Raw genomic sequence first — 18,870 nt, 5'->3', positions numbered from 1 at the left:
AAATATGTTCAGAGGAAAGATAAGGAGCATCAAGTGAATAAATGAGAGATGAGAAAAAGATACATTTAAAGGTCAAACATGAAACCAAAAAACAAGGTGGTCTAAAGAGGGAAAATAAACCATAGAGCACGTTTCTCTTATCTAGTTACTAATCCTGATGCTAATAAAGGAGTGAACAACTTTCACCTCCTTGATGTTGCAGGAGGAAGAATCTTGCCCTTCCCCAGTGACCACCAACAAAAGCAAATTGCTGTAATCTCTCCCACCTTACGTCTTCTTCCACAGAAATAGCTTTTACCATCTTGACCACATTTTAATTTCGCTTGACCAATTGTGTCCCTTTTTTGCCTGTAAAATGTTGGAGGGTATGTCTCTGTACCTCCTTCTCTCGAGTGTACAGTCAGGAATCCTGATCCAAGTTGGGATAATAGTTTGGGAACAATCATTATTGCTCTCTAGTTCTTGTTTTTATTTCTTTTGCACCAAGGCAATGTCCTAAAACAAGTGGACCATCTGATGTGGTTGGGGTGATGAACCTTCATGGTCCAAATCCTACAGGTCTTCTCTTTCAAGTGAGTAACATTGACTGTGACTAGTACTTAATATTCCTTTCCTTGTTTTTGGATTTGCTTGCTACCAAACACATTGGATCTCACCTGAGATGTTTTGAAAGAACCTAAGAATCCAAGATAAAAATAGAGTTAATGAATTCTCAGGTGTGCTCTCAGCCCTGAACTAAAGCAGAAGCCAGGCTATTTCAAAACTGTTGAGTGTCTGTCTTTAGTGATCTTGTAGTGCTATCTGCCTTCATTGAAAGCAGGGAAGTCTATTGATCTTACAACCTTTCTTTTTCTCTACATGAGTTCATGTATTTTTGGCTGTGGTGTTTATGCCTTGTTATTCCCAGGTGCCAAGTGGAACAGAGGTGTCAGGAAAAGCATGTCATGCCAAATTTGCAGATTATTCACTTCAGGTTTCAGGTAAAGGAAGAAGGAATTGACAAGGGAAAAGAGAAGGCACAAACGCTGACTGATTAAGCAAGAGAAAATCTCTTGGGAAAGGAGAGGAGCTTCAACAGAACAGCAGAAGCCCTGGATGTGGGAAGGCTTATTGCATTTCTCCTGGACCACAGGCAAATGAGAACAAAAAGAAGATGAACAAGAAATCAGATGTTGGATGCACTATGGTCCACTCAGCAGACTGAAAGCCAAAACCAAGATTACAAGAACATCTGTTATAGAACTCCAATATGCTGATGACAATGTCGTCTGTACGCATTCAGAAGAAGACCTACAAGCCACTCTAAACACCTTCGCAGAAGACTATGAGAAGCTTGGACTGTCATTGAACATCAAGAAAACCAAAGTGCTCTTCCAGCAGTCACCAGCCAATCCCTCTCCAATGCCAGAAATACAGTTTAATGGTGTAATATTAGGAAATGTTGACCATTTCCGCTACCTTGGCAGCCACCCCTCCACAAAAGTCAACATTGACACTGAAATACAACACCGCCTGAGCTCTGCGAGTGCAGCATTTTTCCGAATGAAGCACAGAGAATCTGAGGACTGGGACATCCGTAGGGAGACCAAGGTGTTTGTTTATAAAGCTATTGTCCTCCCAACCCTGTTATACGTCTGTGAGATGTGAACAGTCTACAGTCATCACATGCAACTCCTGGAATGATTCCATCAGTGTTGCCTCTGAAAAATCCTGCAAATTTCCTGGGAAGACAAGCAGACAAATGTCAGAGTGCTGGAAGAAGCAAAGATCACCAGCATTGAAGCGATGGTCCTCCGCTATCAACTCCGCCATGTTGTCCGAATGCCCGACCACCGTCTCCCAAAGCAGTTGCTCTGCTCCGAACTCAAGAACGGAAAACAGAATGTTGGTGGACAGGAAAAGAGATTTAAAGATGGGCTCAAAGCCAACCTTAAAAACTCTGGCATAGACACTGAGAACTGGGAAGCCCTGGCCCTTGAGCGCTCTAGCTGGAGGTAAGCTGTGACCAGCAGTGCTGTAGAATTTGAAGAGGCACAAATAGAGGGTGAAAGAGAGAAATGTGCCAAGAGGAAGGGTGTCAAGCGAACCCCGACTGGGACCATCTTCCACCTGGAAACCAATGCCCTCACTGCGGGAGAACATGCAGGTCAAGAATAGGGCTTCACAGTCACCTACAGACTCAGAGCCAGTACACCGAACTTAGAGGATAATCTTACTCAGACAATGAGAATTGCCTAAGTAAGTAAGTAACTCTGAGGAATATTTTCCAGATGACATCATTCCTAATAATTCTAAGGAATGACTGCTAAAAAGGAAGAGAAGCGTGTTAACAAAGGCATACATTCCTTTTAAGAGCTGTCAACATGCAAAGGATGTATAAGGAAATGTGAGGTGTGTGAGAGGAAGTGAAGCCTAATGCAAAGGTGGGAAGCTCTTGGCCTTCTATAGGCAGGTTGATACCACTTTAACTATCATGGCTTATTGTTATTGACTCCTAGGAGTTGTAATTTGGTAAGGCACTGGCACTCTTGGGCAGATATTGCTAAATGCTAAAGCCATTGTAATACTACAACTCCCACAATTCCATAGCATTGAAAAAAATGGTGTCAAACTGCACTCGTTTTACAGTGTAGATGCCTCCAGGGGGCTACCTGCAACAACAGAATTTACTTCCAATATTGGCCACTTTCTCCAAGATCCGAGGAAGAAGGTACTTCATAACTATTGGATTGGTTTTGCAAGCAACTGTTCTTTGTTTTACACAGTAATTATAATAATATATTTCTAGGTAGCTTTTTTCCTTTACCGGGATTGTTCTATAATCCTGTTGCAGAAGGTAATTTAATTCTCTCTTCATGTTCTCATTAGTCTTCAAACTGCCTTCCACTATTGTGTCTCAGGAGAGTCTTTAAAGCCTAAATGAGCTTCACACATGCTGCCAAACACACCGCCAGAGACCATGGTGGGGGTAGCATGGAGTACATTCATTACAGTGTATTATCCAAGCAAAAAGAGAGTGAGTGAGTGAGTGAGTGCAGGAAAGTGAGAGAGGGACAGCTCAAACAAGCATGTGGCATACAGTAATATATGCAAATGGGTACAGTGGTGGGCAACACCACTGTAATTTATTACAACGACAGTATTTGTAGCCATCAGTCAAGCTGTCCTTTCCATAATACATTAAACACAGTATTGTAGCTATATTGAAGCACTCCCTTCATCTACAGGTTTATGAAGGTAGCTGGCATTTCATCACAGTTTACTTCACTCCTGTGAAGGAAAGGAAGGGGGCACTGGATTAAAAGGTTAGGTGAAATCCTTGCATCTCTTTAAACAGCCCTCCCCAACCTAGTGATTCCTTTCCAATATTTTGGACAAGACCCTCCTGTAAACCTTACACAGCACAGCCAATGGGTTTTACAGACAACAAGTGGTGGAAAGTTGCCCCACAGTAGAGTTGGGTGGTTACAGACACAGTCTTGTGCTCATGTCTGCCCCAAACCCTGGATTCTGGGGAGCTGTACCACATTTTCTTTGGCTTTGCAGGGAAATTCTGAGACAGCTCCCTGAAAAGGACAAAATTTGCTCCAAATGGCTCTAGAAGCCAGACAGGTCACATTAGGCTACCTGTTTTTGATGTGGTGTTGGGGCCTTGGACACACCAAGGACCTTGGTAAATCACACAGAGCCCAGCAGCCATGCCGTTGCCCCTGTCTAAATCTTAAACACATTCAGTTAGGCCCTTAAGAATGGTCACCTCATAGATCAAAAGAGTGCAGGCACCATACTGTTCTGTTGCTCACTACCTACAGTTGAGGAGGACAGCAGATATTGCAGACAGGGAAGCAGCACACGAGAAGAGCCAAATATGCCTTTATCTTTCGCCTCACATTGGTGTGGACGACATCTTCTGGAACCTCACACAATGAAAGAAGCTGATGGGAATTGTGTAGCCTTTCCTCCAACTTAGGAACTCAAAATGGTCTCTCTGGAGTGGTGGTTTTCTGTTCAAAGATTGACTTAATTTTGGAGATCCTGATGCTAGGTGAGATTTAAGTCTAGTTCGGCATCCTGTCTCCCCGGTTTTCCAGTCAAGTCTTTCTAATAAGACTACAGGCAGTCCTCAAGTTACAAACAAGATAGCGGTCAACCCCCCTGTTTAAGCAGCTCAACTGGCTTCCAATAAGTTTCCAGTCTCAATTCAAGGTGCAGGTTATTACCTTCAACGCCCTAAACGATTTCCTTGGAACAGTTATTATTCTTTACCTGCCTATCTTCGCGATCCCATCATCCCTACAAACAAGCATGTACCCTAAGATCATCCAGAGAGGCCCTTCTCTTGCTTCCCCTGCCGTCTCAAGTGCGACTGGTGGGACGAGGGAGATGGCCTTCTCGGTGGTGGCCCCTTGACTCTGGAATGCTCTCCCTAAGGAGATCAGACAAGCACCCACTTTTGTCCACCTTTTGTAAGGATTTAAAAACCTAGATGTTCCCTTGTGCCTTTGATTAGCAGTTTCCCATAGAACTGGCCTGACCTTACCTAAGCTCCTGTACTCGTTCTGCTCACCCCCACTAATACTGGCACTTTATCGCCAGAGGTACCTCATCTAGTCTGACACTATTGCACTTTCCCTTGGCTTTACTTAGGAACTCATTGCACTTACTTGAGCCCAAACCCAGCCCTGATTCTATTTTCAGCCAAGATAGTTTTTATGATGTTGCTGTTGTGTTTGTGTATGTTTTTATTTATTGATTTTATGCTGCTGTTTTTATCTGTCATCATTGGGCTTGCCCCTTGTAAGCCACCCCGAGTCCCCTTTGGGGAGATGGTGGCAGGTTATAAAAATAAAGTTATTATTTTACTGACGCAAAAACACAGTATGCCACAGCAAATGAGATCTATATGCTGGATTTCCTATCACAAAATCACAAGTTGAACACTTCCCAAGCATCTAGGACTGTGTCATGTATTTTCGAATGATGCATGCAGATCCAAGTAAGGTGGCCTTTTGCAGTTGACAGATTGTGATTTTGTCAATGTTTATTGTTTCCTGTTGCTGGCTGAGATCTTTTGGCATGGCGCCCAGTGTGCCGATCACCACTGGGACCACCTGTACTGGTTTATGCCAGAGCCTTTGCAGTTCGATTTTGAGGTCCTGATAATGGCTGAGTTTTTCCTGTTGTTTTTCCTCAATGCAACTGTCACCCGGTATGGCAACATCAATAATTCAAACTTTTTTCTTTTCCACAATCGTGATGTCTGGTGTATTGTGTTCCAAAACTTTTTCAGTCTGGATTTGAAAGTCCCACAGTATTTCTGCATGTTCATTTTCCACTACTTTTGCAGGTTTATGTTGATTTTTAATTTTTGTATGTATGTATTTTATCTTTTGTAATTTAGCAGTAAAAATGCATTCTAAAAGCATTATTGGATGGAGGGCGATTAATAAGTTATTAAATGATGATGATGATGGTGATGATGATGACGATGATCCCACCAATTCTTTACTGTTGGTAGCTGGTACATGTGACATAAGTTCCAGTGAATCATTTGGGTCACAGAGTTGTGCCTTTGCTTGTAGTCCATCTGTGCGATTTTCTTGGAACAGTTGTTGTTATTGTTGTTATTATTATTATTGGTTTTTTCTTACATTGAATTTGTATGTAAATCAAAGTAGTTACATTTTTAAGTGTATGTGTGTGTGTGTGTGTGTGTGTGTGTATGCATGTGTGTGTGGAAGGGTTAACACTCCTGTGGTGATTGTTTTGCTGTCTGTGTCCCGGTTCAGAAGATTTCACCTCATTCTCTGTCCCTGTGATAATTGGATTTTGAAAAAAAATGTCTTATTGTAGAAACGACGATGATAACTCTTTTGGGGGTGAATCCCTCTTCCTGGAAGTAGATTTCTCTCGCTTTCTGTTGTCTCATCCCTGTTCTTAAGTATGAGTCATATGTAAGTTGGATGTTTGAACTCTGGGTCTGCCTGTACTAGTAAGCAATGAAGGCCAGAGCCCTCCCCTGTTGACTGCCTCAGGCATACATGGAGGTTTACTGGAGTCATGCAGGTAGAACTACCTAAAGTTCACTTGTCAATTTGGATAAAGTGCTGCTATCCATGAGCATCTGATCTTTAGCCTCTTTTATTTCACAGGGAGCCTGGGAGGTTTGCATGGAGAGCACGATTCAGATGGGTGAATATATTGACCCGGGCTAGCCTGAGACACGTATACATATGTTTTCCTAATGCAAGCATAGCCTTGGCCGACAGCCTAGAATATGCCAATGTGTGGGATTAATGCATCACCATTAAGCAGGAAGGAAGGGAGAACTTTGACTTTACCTTCTCTGTACTGTAAGATGTGCAAATGGGACTCCTGTATCTAGTCAAAGAAGGGAAGGATTACCCATGCATGCAGAAGTGCTAGTGTAGATTGTTCCAGAACTGCATGGATGCAAACAGAAAGCTACACAATGCTCTAAAAGCAAACAACCTAAAATATTGCTCTGATAGGTTTCTGTCCTGGGCTGGTTTTAGTGAGAGATACAATGGCTGCTGAACTTTCCCACTCCTGAAAACAAGAAAACTACAAGCTGATATCCAACTGATTGGATGTTTAGCCTGAACTAATAAGAAAGTGGGGGAGAGAAGAAGAGGAGAGAAAGTGGAGAAGAAGCAGGAGAGAAGGGGGATAGAGGGAGGGAGGAGGAGGAGGAGAGAGAGAACCTTGGTCATAGCTCCATGACTGTGAAATCTAAACACCTGAAAATTGACATGTGTAATAAGGAGACCCTAGGGGCATGCACTTCATGCATTTAAGTGAATTTACTTTGTACTTTGTACTTTGGCCGCATCATGAGGAGACAGGAAAGCCTAGAGAAGACAATTATGCTGGGGAAAGTGGAAGGCAAAAGGAAGAGGGGCCGACCAAGGGCAAGATGGATGGATGGCATCCTTGAAGTGACTGGACTGACCTTGAGGGAGCTGGGGGTGGTAACGGCCGACAGGGAGCTCTGGCGTGGGCTGGTCCATGAGGTCACGAAGAGTCGGAGACGACTGAACGAATGAACAACAACAAACTAGCTTTAGTTCATTTAAAACTATTTACACCTGTAGTACCAGCTTTGGTTACTAGGTGTCAGACTTCCTGGACTGCAATAAAACTTGCTATCAGACTTGGAACATTCATTTTTGTGGAGAGCTTCTAGAGAGGAAAACAATACACTCAACACAACTGCTGCTTTCCTCTGAATTGCCCTCTTCACCAATGCTAAGAGAGTGTGTTGCAGAAGAAGTAATTGTGCTGCCTGTAAGTGGCAGGCAGCAGAAGAAATAGAGGTGAAATACTGAACAAGCCCTGTGGTGAAAGGAGAGAAAGATCAGAGAGAACAAAAGGGGTTAAGAAGTGTGTGAAAAGAAAGGAAAAAGAGCACCAGGGGAGATGGTAGGTCAAGAAAGAGGATGATGGCTGGGCTGGTGGGCAGGTGGATAGAAAGGGCACCAGGTGGCAAAATAAGACCTTGCCATGAAACTGAAGGCATAAAAACAAACAAAACATGGAACTAAAACATCATAATTCATCAGAAAAACAAATAAAAATAGGCCCATGGAAAGTTGACACATCTAGCTAATACAAATCGAAGATTCCCTGAAAGCATAAATCTAAAATACAAGTGAGATTGAGACAAATGTGCCCCAATTAGTCATACAAATATTGCATTCATCATTGAGGCAAGGTTGTTTGCAGCTCTGCTAGTGCAGTTGCTTGCGAAAAGTGAAGAGCTTTAATGGTTGTACTGTTTTGATGGTAGCGTGCTTTCAAGTCATTCTTTAGGTGACCTTAAAGCCAGCCATGGTAAACCAGGATACTTTTTGCTTTGAAAACACAGGTTGCATTGATATTGTGAAACTGAATTGTGATGGCATCCTGGGAGTTGTATTTTACAAGGTCTTTACTTTGCAGACCATTAGTTTAGTTCTCAGGGACCACTAGTGGTCCATGGATCACAGGTTGGGAACCACTGCCTTAAGGTGAAGCTGTAGAAAGAGTTGTTAAGTGCTTGCCTTTGCCTTCCTCTGAGGCTGAGAGAAACTGACTTTCCCAAGGTTGCTCAGGGGGCTTCCATGGCCCAGCAGATATTTATCTTTGAATTTGTTTTAATGGTTTTTAACTGGGAATTTTTAATACTGTTTATATTTAATTCTGTTTTAATGTTTGTATATTTGTATATTTTAAATAGTTATGCTGATGTTTTTATGTTAAGCTGCTTTGAGCCCCCTTTGGGGGAGATAAAGTGGGGTATAAATATAATAATAATAATAATAATAATAATAATAATAATATCTACATCATCTTAGTCCAGTACCCAAACTACTACACCATGCTGGCTTTCAATGGTTTCATAAAAGAGGGACTTTTAGCAAGCATTGCTTGTTACCTGGTTGCATAACAAGTGAGCAGTACTTACTGAGTTGCTTTGTCTTTTCCGGGCTGTATGGCCATGTTTCACAAGCATTCTCTCCTGACATTTTGCCCACATCTATAGCAGGCATCCTCAGAGGTTGTGAGGTCTGTTGGAAACTAGGCAAGTGAGATTTATGTGTCTGTGGAAATCTCACTTGCCTAGTTTCCAACAGATCTCACAGCTTCTGAAGTTGCCTGCCATAGACGTGGGCAGGAGAGAATGCTTCTGGAACATGGCCATACAGCCTGAAAAACTCACAGCAACCCAGAGATTCTGGCCATGAAATCCTTCGACAACACAATGCCTACTGAAATTCCCTCTTTTACACAAGCATTAGAGGTACAGAAGCACTTTCATTTTTCGGTATAGGAACTCGATAGCTGCCGCCAAATGCAGAGAATGGCCATTGCAAAAGTGTGATTCTACCGTTGTGATGGGGAGGAAAGACATGCAGGGATGATGTAAGATGGCAAAGTATTCCCAAAAAAGGGAATCATAAGTTCTAGTGACTGAAGGCTGTGAGGCTAAGCTGATTTGGGCTTAGGCAGATCTTGCTGTCAAATGAAAGCAGAAAAGGCAATGGGAAAGCAGCATTGCTGCTGGAGAACAGGCTCTTTGTACTCAGGTGCAACTACTGCATTTTTAACATTTCACTTCCTTTCTCTCTATTGTGCCCCAAGCACTGATTTTATAACTAGAACAACCTAGTTTCTACTGATGCCCTCTAGATATGTTAGGCTATAGACTCACAAACAACACAATTGGTTGTGCTGGCTAATGATGATGGGGGCTGTAATATGGCATGCTGGGGGAAGTGACATCTTGTAAATTTAATGTCTATCTTTGCTAATATTAGGAGTACTATTTCCCCAATTTTTCTTCTCTATTATGTGCTTTAAAAAGCATCTATGGACTTTAGACTGGTCTGGAGAGAAAACGTTTTGCCCTTACAGTCTAAGAAAATAAATTTACAAAGCATCACAATCTACCCGGAGACTAATTTGAATATGGAAATAAATAAGCAATCAAATTTATAGTTAAATATATAGTTAATATAGTAATTAAAATTTACTTTCACATTGCTAAGGAAGATAATTTTATCTGTATTTCAATCTGGAATGAGAAAAGATAACTTTTAGACATGGCCACTAGAGGGAGATGATCTTCCAGGTTTTTGGAGTTTTGTGTGTGTGTGTGCGCGCGCGCGTGTTTAAAAATGGTTGGGAAGCAGGCACTTAAAAAAGATTTATAGGTGTGTTATGGCATCTTAAAGACTTACAGTTGTATTATGGCCTAAATATCCATGAACATCAGGCACAGTTCATCAGTTACATAAGCTCTTTTCCTGAATAACAAGATGGTAGGAGAATGGATTGTACACACCATGATCACAATTTTTGCATTAGTGTTCATCCAACACTAATGCAAAAATTGTGATCATGGTGTGTACAATCCATTCTCCTACCATCTTGTTATTCAGGAAAAGAGCTTATGTAACTGATGAACTGTGCCTGATGTTCATGGATATTTAGGCCATAAATAAGGTTTAAGGTTGGATATTTAGGCCATAAATAAGGTTTAAGGTTGGACATTTTCAACACAATTGGATGTATGCCTACTGAAAGATATGGCCCTGGGTATTCAATGGGATGTATTGCATACCTTACAAAATTTCACCAGTGAAATCAAGCAATATGAAAGTGTGACCAAAAAGACAAAGGGTATTAAAAAGGAAAAGAAGACAAACCGAGAGAGGCTACAGCAGTTGCTTTAGCCTGAGTCTACTGGGAAGGGCAAGATTTTACTCCCACTCCCTGGGAGGAAGGCTCATGGCTGAGCATAGGGTGGCATCTGGGCCCCATGCCTGCTCCAAGACTTTCCCATCTCACCACCCCGGGGAGAGGGAAATACTTGGCATGAGTTAATATAAATTCTGCTGCATCTCCTGTTTTTCAGCTAACAATTTTAGATTTAATCACTCTGCTGGTTTTGTACATTAAACATTAAATGACTTGGCAACAGAGTATTTGCTGCAAGGTACCAAGGGTGCAGCATACCACTGGTTTTGAACAGAACTCTGTGCAAAACTGTCACAGATCATTTTCTTTTAGTAGCATCCTGAGGACACAATGTTTTTCTTCAGCAGAAATTGGTGCTACAGTGCTAAGCACGTATGTTTATCCCTCACTCCCCTGTGCAGCCCTGTTGATCTTTGTCTTATTCTATCAACACCAGAAGAAACATGGAAATATGTGTGTTTCGAGGCCAAAACATAAAATGGAAGTGCCAACCATACAGTCTTTTCTCCTATTGACACTCCTCTGCAGGAAAGGTCCCAAAGTTGGCGAAGCAAAAGTGTACCCCTATGTGTACCCCATACTTTAAGCTTCTTTTGTGAAAACCTCTGGTGTTTTTTTTTTTCATTGCAGGCACATTGTTAAACAGTGAAACTTTCTGCCACAAGATGGGAATAATGGTCAAATGCTTGGTTGGCTTTCAAAGGGGATTGAAGAGATATTAATGGAGGACAATTGATATTAGCTACGATGATTCTACATTACCTCCAGCATCAGAGAAGGTATGTCTCTTAGTGCCATCGTGTCAACAGAATATTGAACTAGATAGGCCAGATCCAAAAAGGGTCTTATATTTATAATTGTGTGAACTTAATCAGGATAGTGAAGTTGGGAGAGTCTTATTTTTCTTTCTTTCCAATGTTTTCTCTCATGCCATCCCCCCCCCCCCCCAACTACAACCCCTGTCTGTTTGCCTCTCAAAATTGAGGAAAAGATAACTGTTTGTCCTAGATTATATTGAGGTCTTGGTGCATGGGGTGTTGATTGGGAAAACAGCATGGGAGGAAAAAAGATAAAAGAAATAGTCCTCTGCCTCTATTAGCCCTTTCTATTTGCAGGTGTTAATGAGTTTCACCCAAGTCCAGCATGGTGTTGGATTTACAGTGCCAACATGCAAGGATGTTGGTGAGTCTGATGTCAATGAGGCAGACAATCCTGACAGTTCAAACTTTAACGGTATCCAAGCACATGCCCCTATTACTGTGGATAGGATTCAGCACCTTGGACAGCTCAGAACAGATACAGTTGCCTAATTGACACCAGCATTTCAAGATGCTACAGAGAGATTTCTAGACTACAGGGAGGGTCAGGGTTCTCTGGTGAATAGGATGTAGAGGGCTGTTATAGGAAAAGGAAATAATTCCACTTTTTGGGTTATGCTGCTCCACCACTGGAGCTGTAGAGTGACATCCTGCTTTCTGTTGACAACAATACTGTATGTAGCCTTATTTAGGCATTCAAATGCATATATGGTGAAGGGGAGATAGCAGGGAGGTGCCTGCTGGCTTCTCACTATCATGCCACTGGGTTGTGCAGTGTTTGAAATCCCACAAAGCAGGCTCCCCATTCCAGATCTTTTCCTCAAATACAATAAAAAGCTTAAAACTAAAATAAAATAAATAAAATTGAAATGAAATAAAATAAATGCAATGAAAGGCTTTAAAATAAAAGGCTTTAAAGGGCTTTTAATGGGACAGAACTTTGAGAACATCCTCTGCCCTGTATACTTCTAAGGACTGAATGGACCTCATGCCCCTGAGGCTGTGCAAGTAGCCTACTTAGAATACCTACATGATTATTGATGGCTGAGGTAAACGGTACAAAAAAGGCAGTCTACAGACTAAGACTGGAATGATCCAGAAATTAGAGGAATGGCAAAAAGCATCTCCCAGAAATGTTGGACAATTTGAGGTTTATTTAGGGCCATGGGGTGTGTTTGTGTTCAGGCCTGTCTGAAAAGGCCAAATATGATCCTCAGAAGTTACTTCTAAAGTAAGCCGCTTTGAGTCTCCTTTTGGGAGAGATAAAGCAGAGTATAAATAATAATAATAATAATAATAATAATCAGCAGTAGCATCAAATCCAGATGTAGGCCTTCAGTGATGATTTAGTCCAGTAGCACCAGTGAAGCTTAGGAGCAGTAGGGCTTAATTAATTCACAGGATCTTAATAAGAGACCACCTGACGCACCACTGTCCAGAAGTTCAATGTTAAGAATGAAGGTTAAGAATGAAGAATGGGAGTGTGGCAATGGCAAAACAATGAAAACAATGCCTACCTTTGATAGCAAACACTCCATGACAGAAATCCTTGAAGCTGATCTTGCCTAAGTCATTTGGATCCAAGTATTTGGCAAATTTTTCCACCTTAGGGGAGAAAAAAAGATAAAGCATTAGATAATGTGCTTCTTTGATTCCTGGAAGAGGAGAGGTTGAGGAGGGAACTGTTTTCCTCAGCATTAAACTTCAAAAGGAATAAGGAATTATCTGAGTTCTTTTTCATATAGTTCCAACAACCTAACATGTCCTAAGGAGGTTTCAACTTCTGTTTTGTTCCTACTGAAGAATAGAGATCCAAAGGGAGCAGAAATAGATATTCAGGTATTTTAACACTGCGAGCATTTATCTGAAATTAAATTATCCTTTGTCCACCATACCATGTTTTGGGTCTGAGAGTTATTGCTTCAGATGTAAATGGCAAATTAAAATGGGTGCATAGGAGCTGAGTTGTTGGCAACCTCTTGAAGGCTTCAGTGTTTATCGAAGAATAGGAGACACAATAGTGTTTATAAGAGACAGAAAGTTTGGTTGTAGGAATAGGACACTGTGACACCAAGGTGTGGATCTCCACTCAGGCATAGAAACTCACCAGGCAAAATTAGACAAGTCACACTCTCTCGGCCTCAGAGGAAGGCAAGGGAAAACTCTCTCTGAACAATTTTTTGACAAGAAAACCCTTCGATGGGTTTTGTTTCTCTTGGGTTGCTATAAGTCAGAAGTGACTCAAAGACATACAACAACAGCAGCAGCAGCAACAACAACACATGGTGTTTATATGCCATATATGCCACTACACAATGTATTATTATTCTTATTATTAACTTTATTTATACCCCGCTAACATCTCCCGAAGGACTCGGTGCAGCTTACAAGAGGCCAAGGCCAACACATCAATAAAACAACAGTATAACAAATACAACAATAAATAAACTCATAAAGCAAATCAATAATATTAAAACAATAGTAATAAACATTAGACAATAACACCACGACGCATTTAAAACTGAGGCTGGGCCAAATTTAATGGATAAAATTTTAAAAAATGCTGGACATGACCGGTGAAATGGATAGGTTTTTTGGAGATAGGTGCAGTGTGCAGACTTAAATCTCTAGTAAAGTGCATTTGGGACATAATGCTAGGAGTTTCCTATTCAGGGAAGGCACACCGGAACAGCCATGTCTTCAAGCTCTTATTAAAGACTGCCAATGTTGAGGCTTGTCTGATGTCCTTGGGGAGAGAGTTCCAGAGTCGGGGGGCCACCACAGAGAAGGCCCTGTCCCTCATCCCCACTAAACATGCTTGCAACGCAGGTGAGATTGTGAGCAGGGCCTCTCCAGATGATCGGAGAGATCATGTGGGTTTGTATACGGAGATGCGGTCACGCAGGTAGGCGGGTCCCAAACCATTTAGGGCTTTTTAGGTAAGCACCTGCACCTTGAATTGGGACCAGAAGATGAACGGCAGCCAATGGAGCTCCTTAAACAGGAGGGTTGACCTCTCTCTATAAGAAGCACCAGTTAACAACCTGGCCGCCACCCGTTGGACTAGTTGGAATTTCCGGGCTGTTTTCAAGGGCAGCCCCACGTAGAGCGCATTACAGTAGTCTAATCTGGAGGGGACCAAGGCATGGACCACCCTGGCCAGATCAGCCTGCACGAGGTACAGTCACAGTTGGCGCACGAGTGTCAATTGTGCAAAAGCCCTCACGGCCACCGTATGGTGTCTATATGACATATAAGCAACTACACATGTAGCAGCTAACTGCATCCATTCTGCCCATTATACACACAATGGAAAGGAGCTGAACTGGCCAGTGTATTTGCAATGCAGATGTATGTTATGAAAGAGGCAGAAGCTTCAGCTTCAAAGTGATGTTGCACACTGCAGCCAAGCTCCCACATACCAGGTGAATATAAATACAGTATATTCTGGCGTATAAGACTACTTTTTAACCCAAGAAAATCTTCTCAAAAGTCAGGGGTCGTCTTATACGCGGGTGTAGTCTTATGCATGGGAGTCGTCTTAACTCTATATTTTAACTGGAAAAGTTGGGGGTCGTCTTATACGCCCAGTCGTCTTATATGCCGGAATATACGGTATATGTCAGCATATTAAGGGAGGCATTCAAAAGGATTGCTCCCTATGAATATATCAAAGAGCCAAAATCTTGTTATTACATTTCTGCTTGGGTGGGGACACTGCCCTATACTCATACCATGTCAAGATCCACATGTTTTAATTTGGAGAAACAGTACTCTGTGTGTGTGTGATGTTGCTGTTTGTGCATGTGTGTAAGATGAAGTGAATAACTAAGATGAGGGTAAGAGGAGAAGCAAACCAATTGCATTTCAGAGAGGAAGAAATGGGAGCATGAGCATTTCATTGCACAGCAGGCCAAAAAACCGAGTGGAAGACATCAGCAGCTGCTGAATCCTGACATGACCTAGATTCTCAATTTTCCCATTTCTTAAATGTGAGCAAAACCACAAGCCTAACAACTCAAATGATGAGGGTGGCTTAGCTTTGTGTGTTTCATTTTATTTGGTTTGAATTGGAAAGGATTTTGGCAATGTACTGAAAGTAGTGGTCCGTGAGCCAGTGCTAGCCCAGGAGCCGTAGTCGCCCTGAGGAATTTTCAGGAGAGAAAGAAAGAGAGGTGCCCATTGAGTACAAACATGGCATCACCTGAGTGTCTCTTATCCAAAATGCTTGGGACCAGAAATGCTTTGGATTTTGGAGTTTTTGGATTTTGGAATACAGCAGGGTCTCACTTATCCAACATAAACAGGCTACTAGAATGGTCGATAAGCAAAAATGTTGGATAATAAGGAGGGACAGGGCCCACAGATTAAGAACCACTGCTTTAGATGCTTATACACAAACACAAGAGGAAATTGGGGGTGTTTCAGAAGGGAAAAAAAACATTTCAGAACCCAAAAGTGGAACTTGTTTCCAAAAGGTACCAAATGTAAAATGTAATTTTCCAAGCTCTGTACCAAAGTGATCTAATACATTTTGATAATTTTGATCTGTACATAATATTCTACCCCTAGACAACAATGTAACTCACTTTCCTTTCCTTTTCTTGGGGATGTGGTATCTTTTGGTTACAAACTCTACAAACATAATATTGCGCATATAAAGTTGAAGAATTCATTTATACAAGGATACTGATTACTCAGTCACAGATAGATTACATCAAGTGTTGATTCGCATCACAGAAAAATCACACTACAAATGCATGTTCATCACTGTAAAATAAGTGGGTTTTAACAGAAGTGGTTCTTTTGTTCAGGTAGAGATGGACACCTTTTCCTTCAGAATGTATTTTAAATTAACTGAATCATTTCCCTCTTTATCCTGCCTGCAGTGTGTAAACAGCAAAGTTTATAAAAGTGCTTTTTTAGACCACAACTCACAGAATTTGGTAGCCAGAGTGACCATTACTGGGTCAGAGATTAAGGAAATTGTAGTGGTTTCAGTGTTAGGAAATGAATCTGGAAACCACAGTTCAATTCCCTGCTTAACCACGTAAACCCACTGAGTAACTTTGGGTGAGTTACATACTCTCAGACTCGGAAAATATCATGATAGGATTGCTATAAATGAGAAATAGCTTGAACACACGCACATCAACAACAATAACAACAACCACAATGGCAACCATTTATATAGTCACCTTCAGCAGGCCATTTCCTGCTGAGGTTCAGATCCCTTGCCTACCATAAAACCCTAAATAATATACCCTTCCTTCCAACCATCCATATTTTCCCTATGACACCCTCCTCCTCCTTTCCTCCTCCTCCTCCTCCTCCTCCTCCTCCTCCTCCTCCTTCTCCTCCTCCTCCTCCTCCTCCTCCTCCTCCTCCTCCTCCTCCAAGATTAGCTAAATGGCAGTAAGGCCAGATAGGGAGACCTTATCTGCCCTTTCTACCCCCACCAGGAAGATAGACCAAGGGCCCTTCCAGACAGGCCCTATATCCCAGGATCTGATCCTAGGTTTTCTGTTTATCCCAGATTATCTGGCAGTGAGGACTCATATAATCCAGTTTAAAACAGAAAACCTGGGCTCAGATTCTGGGATATAGGGCCTATCTGGAAGGGCCCCAAGTGGCCATGGGATATGACATCCTCCCAAGAGCTGCTTAACACATTTCTGCCTTTCCAATGATGCTTTTGGGGTAATCAGGGTACTTGAGGAAATTGGGTAACAATAGTGGGAAAAGTGGAAATGAGGAATTCTTTATTGATGGGCGGGGGGGGGGGGGAGTGGCTCAGATTTTAGTACAAAACAGAGACGTATTTGAAAAGCTTCATGCCTTGTGAAGCGGGATTTTGTGATTCACTCAAGGATTGAGCTCAAAAAAGCACTTCATGTATACAGGGACCTTATTTCAGAAATGTGTGTGTGTGTGTTTTGGGGGGAGGGGTGCCATCAGGAGACAGTAGTAGGGTCCAATGGCTGATTAGGATGATATTTCTTCCAGTCAATAAACCAACCAGTTCTTCTCCAGCTCTGCAGATCATTAATGTATGCAAAAGCTCAAGTTTGGGTATGTAAAGGTATATGATGCAAGGTAAGCCTTGGGAACCTCACAAGAGTTTCTCCTGAGCTTCCCAAATGCAAAAAAACTCCCTGTGGAGAAAAAGCTACAGCAACACAAAACAAATGAGTGGAAATGAAACCTCCTTTGTGTCCTTGTTTTCCAGTCTTCAGGCTGCTTATATTTCTGACTGTTCTGTTGGCAACAATAGCAGCAACTCCCCAGTGTGATAGGAATAGCAGTAGTCTGAGTAAGGAAGCAGCAACACCACCCCACACCCTCCAAATTTATCTTCAGTTTTATTCGATCCTGGAGGGAAGCCCTGGCTAGGCTACCTTTGATTTCTATGGAACAGATCTCACTTTCATCCATTCCCACCTACAATTACACATTTTTTACTTTATATCAGAGGGTGTATCTGCCCTTTTGGTATTTTGAGACTCTTTTAAGAGAAAAAGGGAGGCAAATAAATAAATAAAACAATTTGGACTACAATTTCTAGAATCCCCCTGCCAAAGTAGCCAGTGTTTTAGCCACCAAACCAGATTTCACCAGTGTTGTCATTATTAAAATCAGAGGTAAAGATCATTCAAAACTCTGGTCTCCTACTCCTAGATTCATAATATCTCTAAGTAGATTTCACAGGGGCAAACAGCAATAGCAATCCAGTGACACAAACCAGAAGCTTATCTATATAAATGAAAATGTAATGTTTGTTTGTGGGATTAACATAACTCAAAAACCGCTGGATGGATTGCTGACAAATGTGGCCACCTACTAACCCAAGGAGTGACCATCACTCAAATAAATTGATTTTGTCATTTGGGAGTTGTAGTTGCTGGGATTTATAGTTCACCTACAATCAAAGAGCATTCTGAACTACACCAATGATGGAATTGAACCAAACGTGGCACACAGAACTCCCATGAACAACAGAAAACACTAGAAGGGTTTGGGGGGCATTGACCTTGAGTTTGGGAGTTGTAGTTCACCTACATCTAGAGAGCACTGTGGACTCAAACAATGATGGATCTGGACCAAACTTGGCATGAATATGCCATTTGCCCAAATATGAACACATGAGGAGTTTGGGGGGAATAGACCTTGACATTTGGGAGTTGTAGTTACTGGGATTAATAGTTCACCTGCAAGAAAAGAGCATTATGAACCCCACCCATGAAAAGAATTGTGGAAAACTTCCCACAAAGAATCCCCATGACCAAGAGAAAATACTTAAGGCCATCCAGTCCAATTCCCTTCACCAGGGCAAGAAAACGTAATCAAAGCCCTCCTGACAAAGAGCCATCCAGCCATAGATATAGATAGATATGATTCACACACAGAGAGATATAGTATCATAGATTTGAAAGGGACCCCTAAAAAAGGACAATTAGATGCATGTTCCAGAGTAGGCAAACCAAGCAATCTCCACATCAACACTGACAAAGAAACAGCATGTGTATGTTTGTGTATGAAACAAAGTTCAGTGAACCATCAGAAAGCAAAGGTGTCATGATCTCAGCATCCATGTGGTCAACTTCAGATTTTGGAATTTCAAATAATGGATACTCAACCTGACCATGTCTATTTAGAAGTAAATCTAACTGCATTCAATGGAGCTTATTCCCAGGTAAATGTGTACAATAATAACATTAAGATGGACCTGATGATGTGAGCCTCTGATGTCAAGCTGAGAGCTCCGGAAAAGTGACTTTCCGCAAAGAAA

The 18,870-nt window shown here is 41.7% G+C and overlaps 1 protein-coding gene across 2 annotated transcripts in view; it reads right to left on the bottom strand.

Annotated features, from left to right (window-relative positions):
- RAB11FIP4 (RAB11 family interacting protein 4) overlaps positions 1 to 18,870 on the bottom strand; it is a 207,247-nt gene that overhangs the window by 128,853 nt on the left and 59,524 nt on the right. For both annotated transcript variants that reach the window (XM_060763967.2, XM_060763968.2), the window contains exon 2: positions 12,599 to 12,686. In XM_060763967.2, the coding sequence (XP_060619950.2) occupies positions 12,599 to 12,686 (88 nt within the window). The remainder of the gene's footprint in view (positions 1 to 12,598; positions 12,687 to 18,870) is intronic.

Source organism: Anolis sagrei, chromosome 2, assembly GCF_037176765.1.
Source record: "Anolis sagrei isolate rAnoSag1 chromosome 2, rAnoSag1.mat, whole genome shotgun sequence".
Lineage (NCBI taxonomy): Eukaryota > Metazoa > Chordata > Lepidosauria > Squamata > Dactyloidae > Anolis > Anolis sagrei.
Note: the sequence above shows the minus strand (reverse complement) of the source record. Positions and strands in the feature narration are given on the sequence as shown.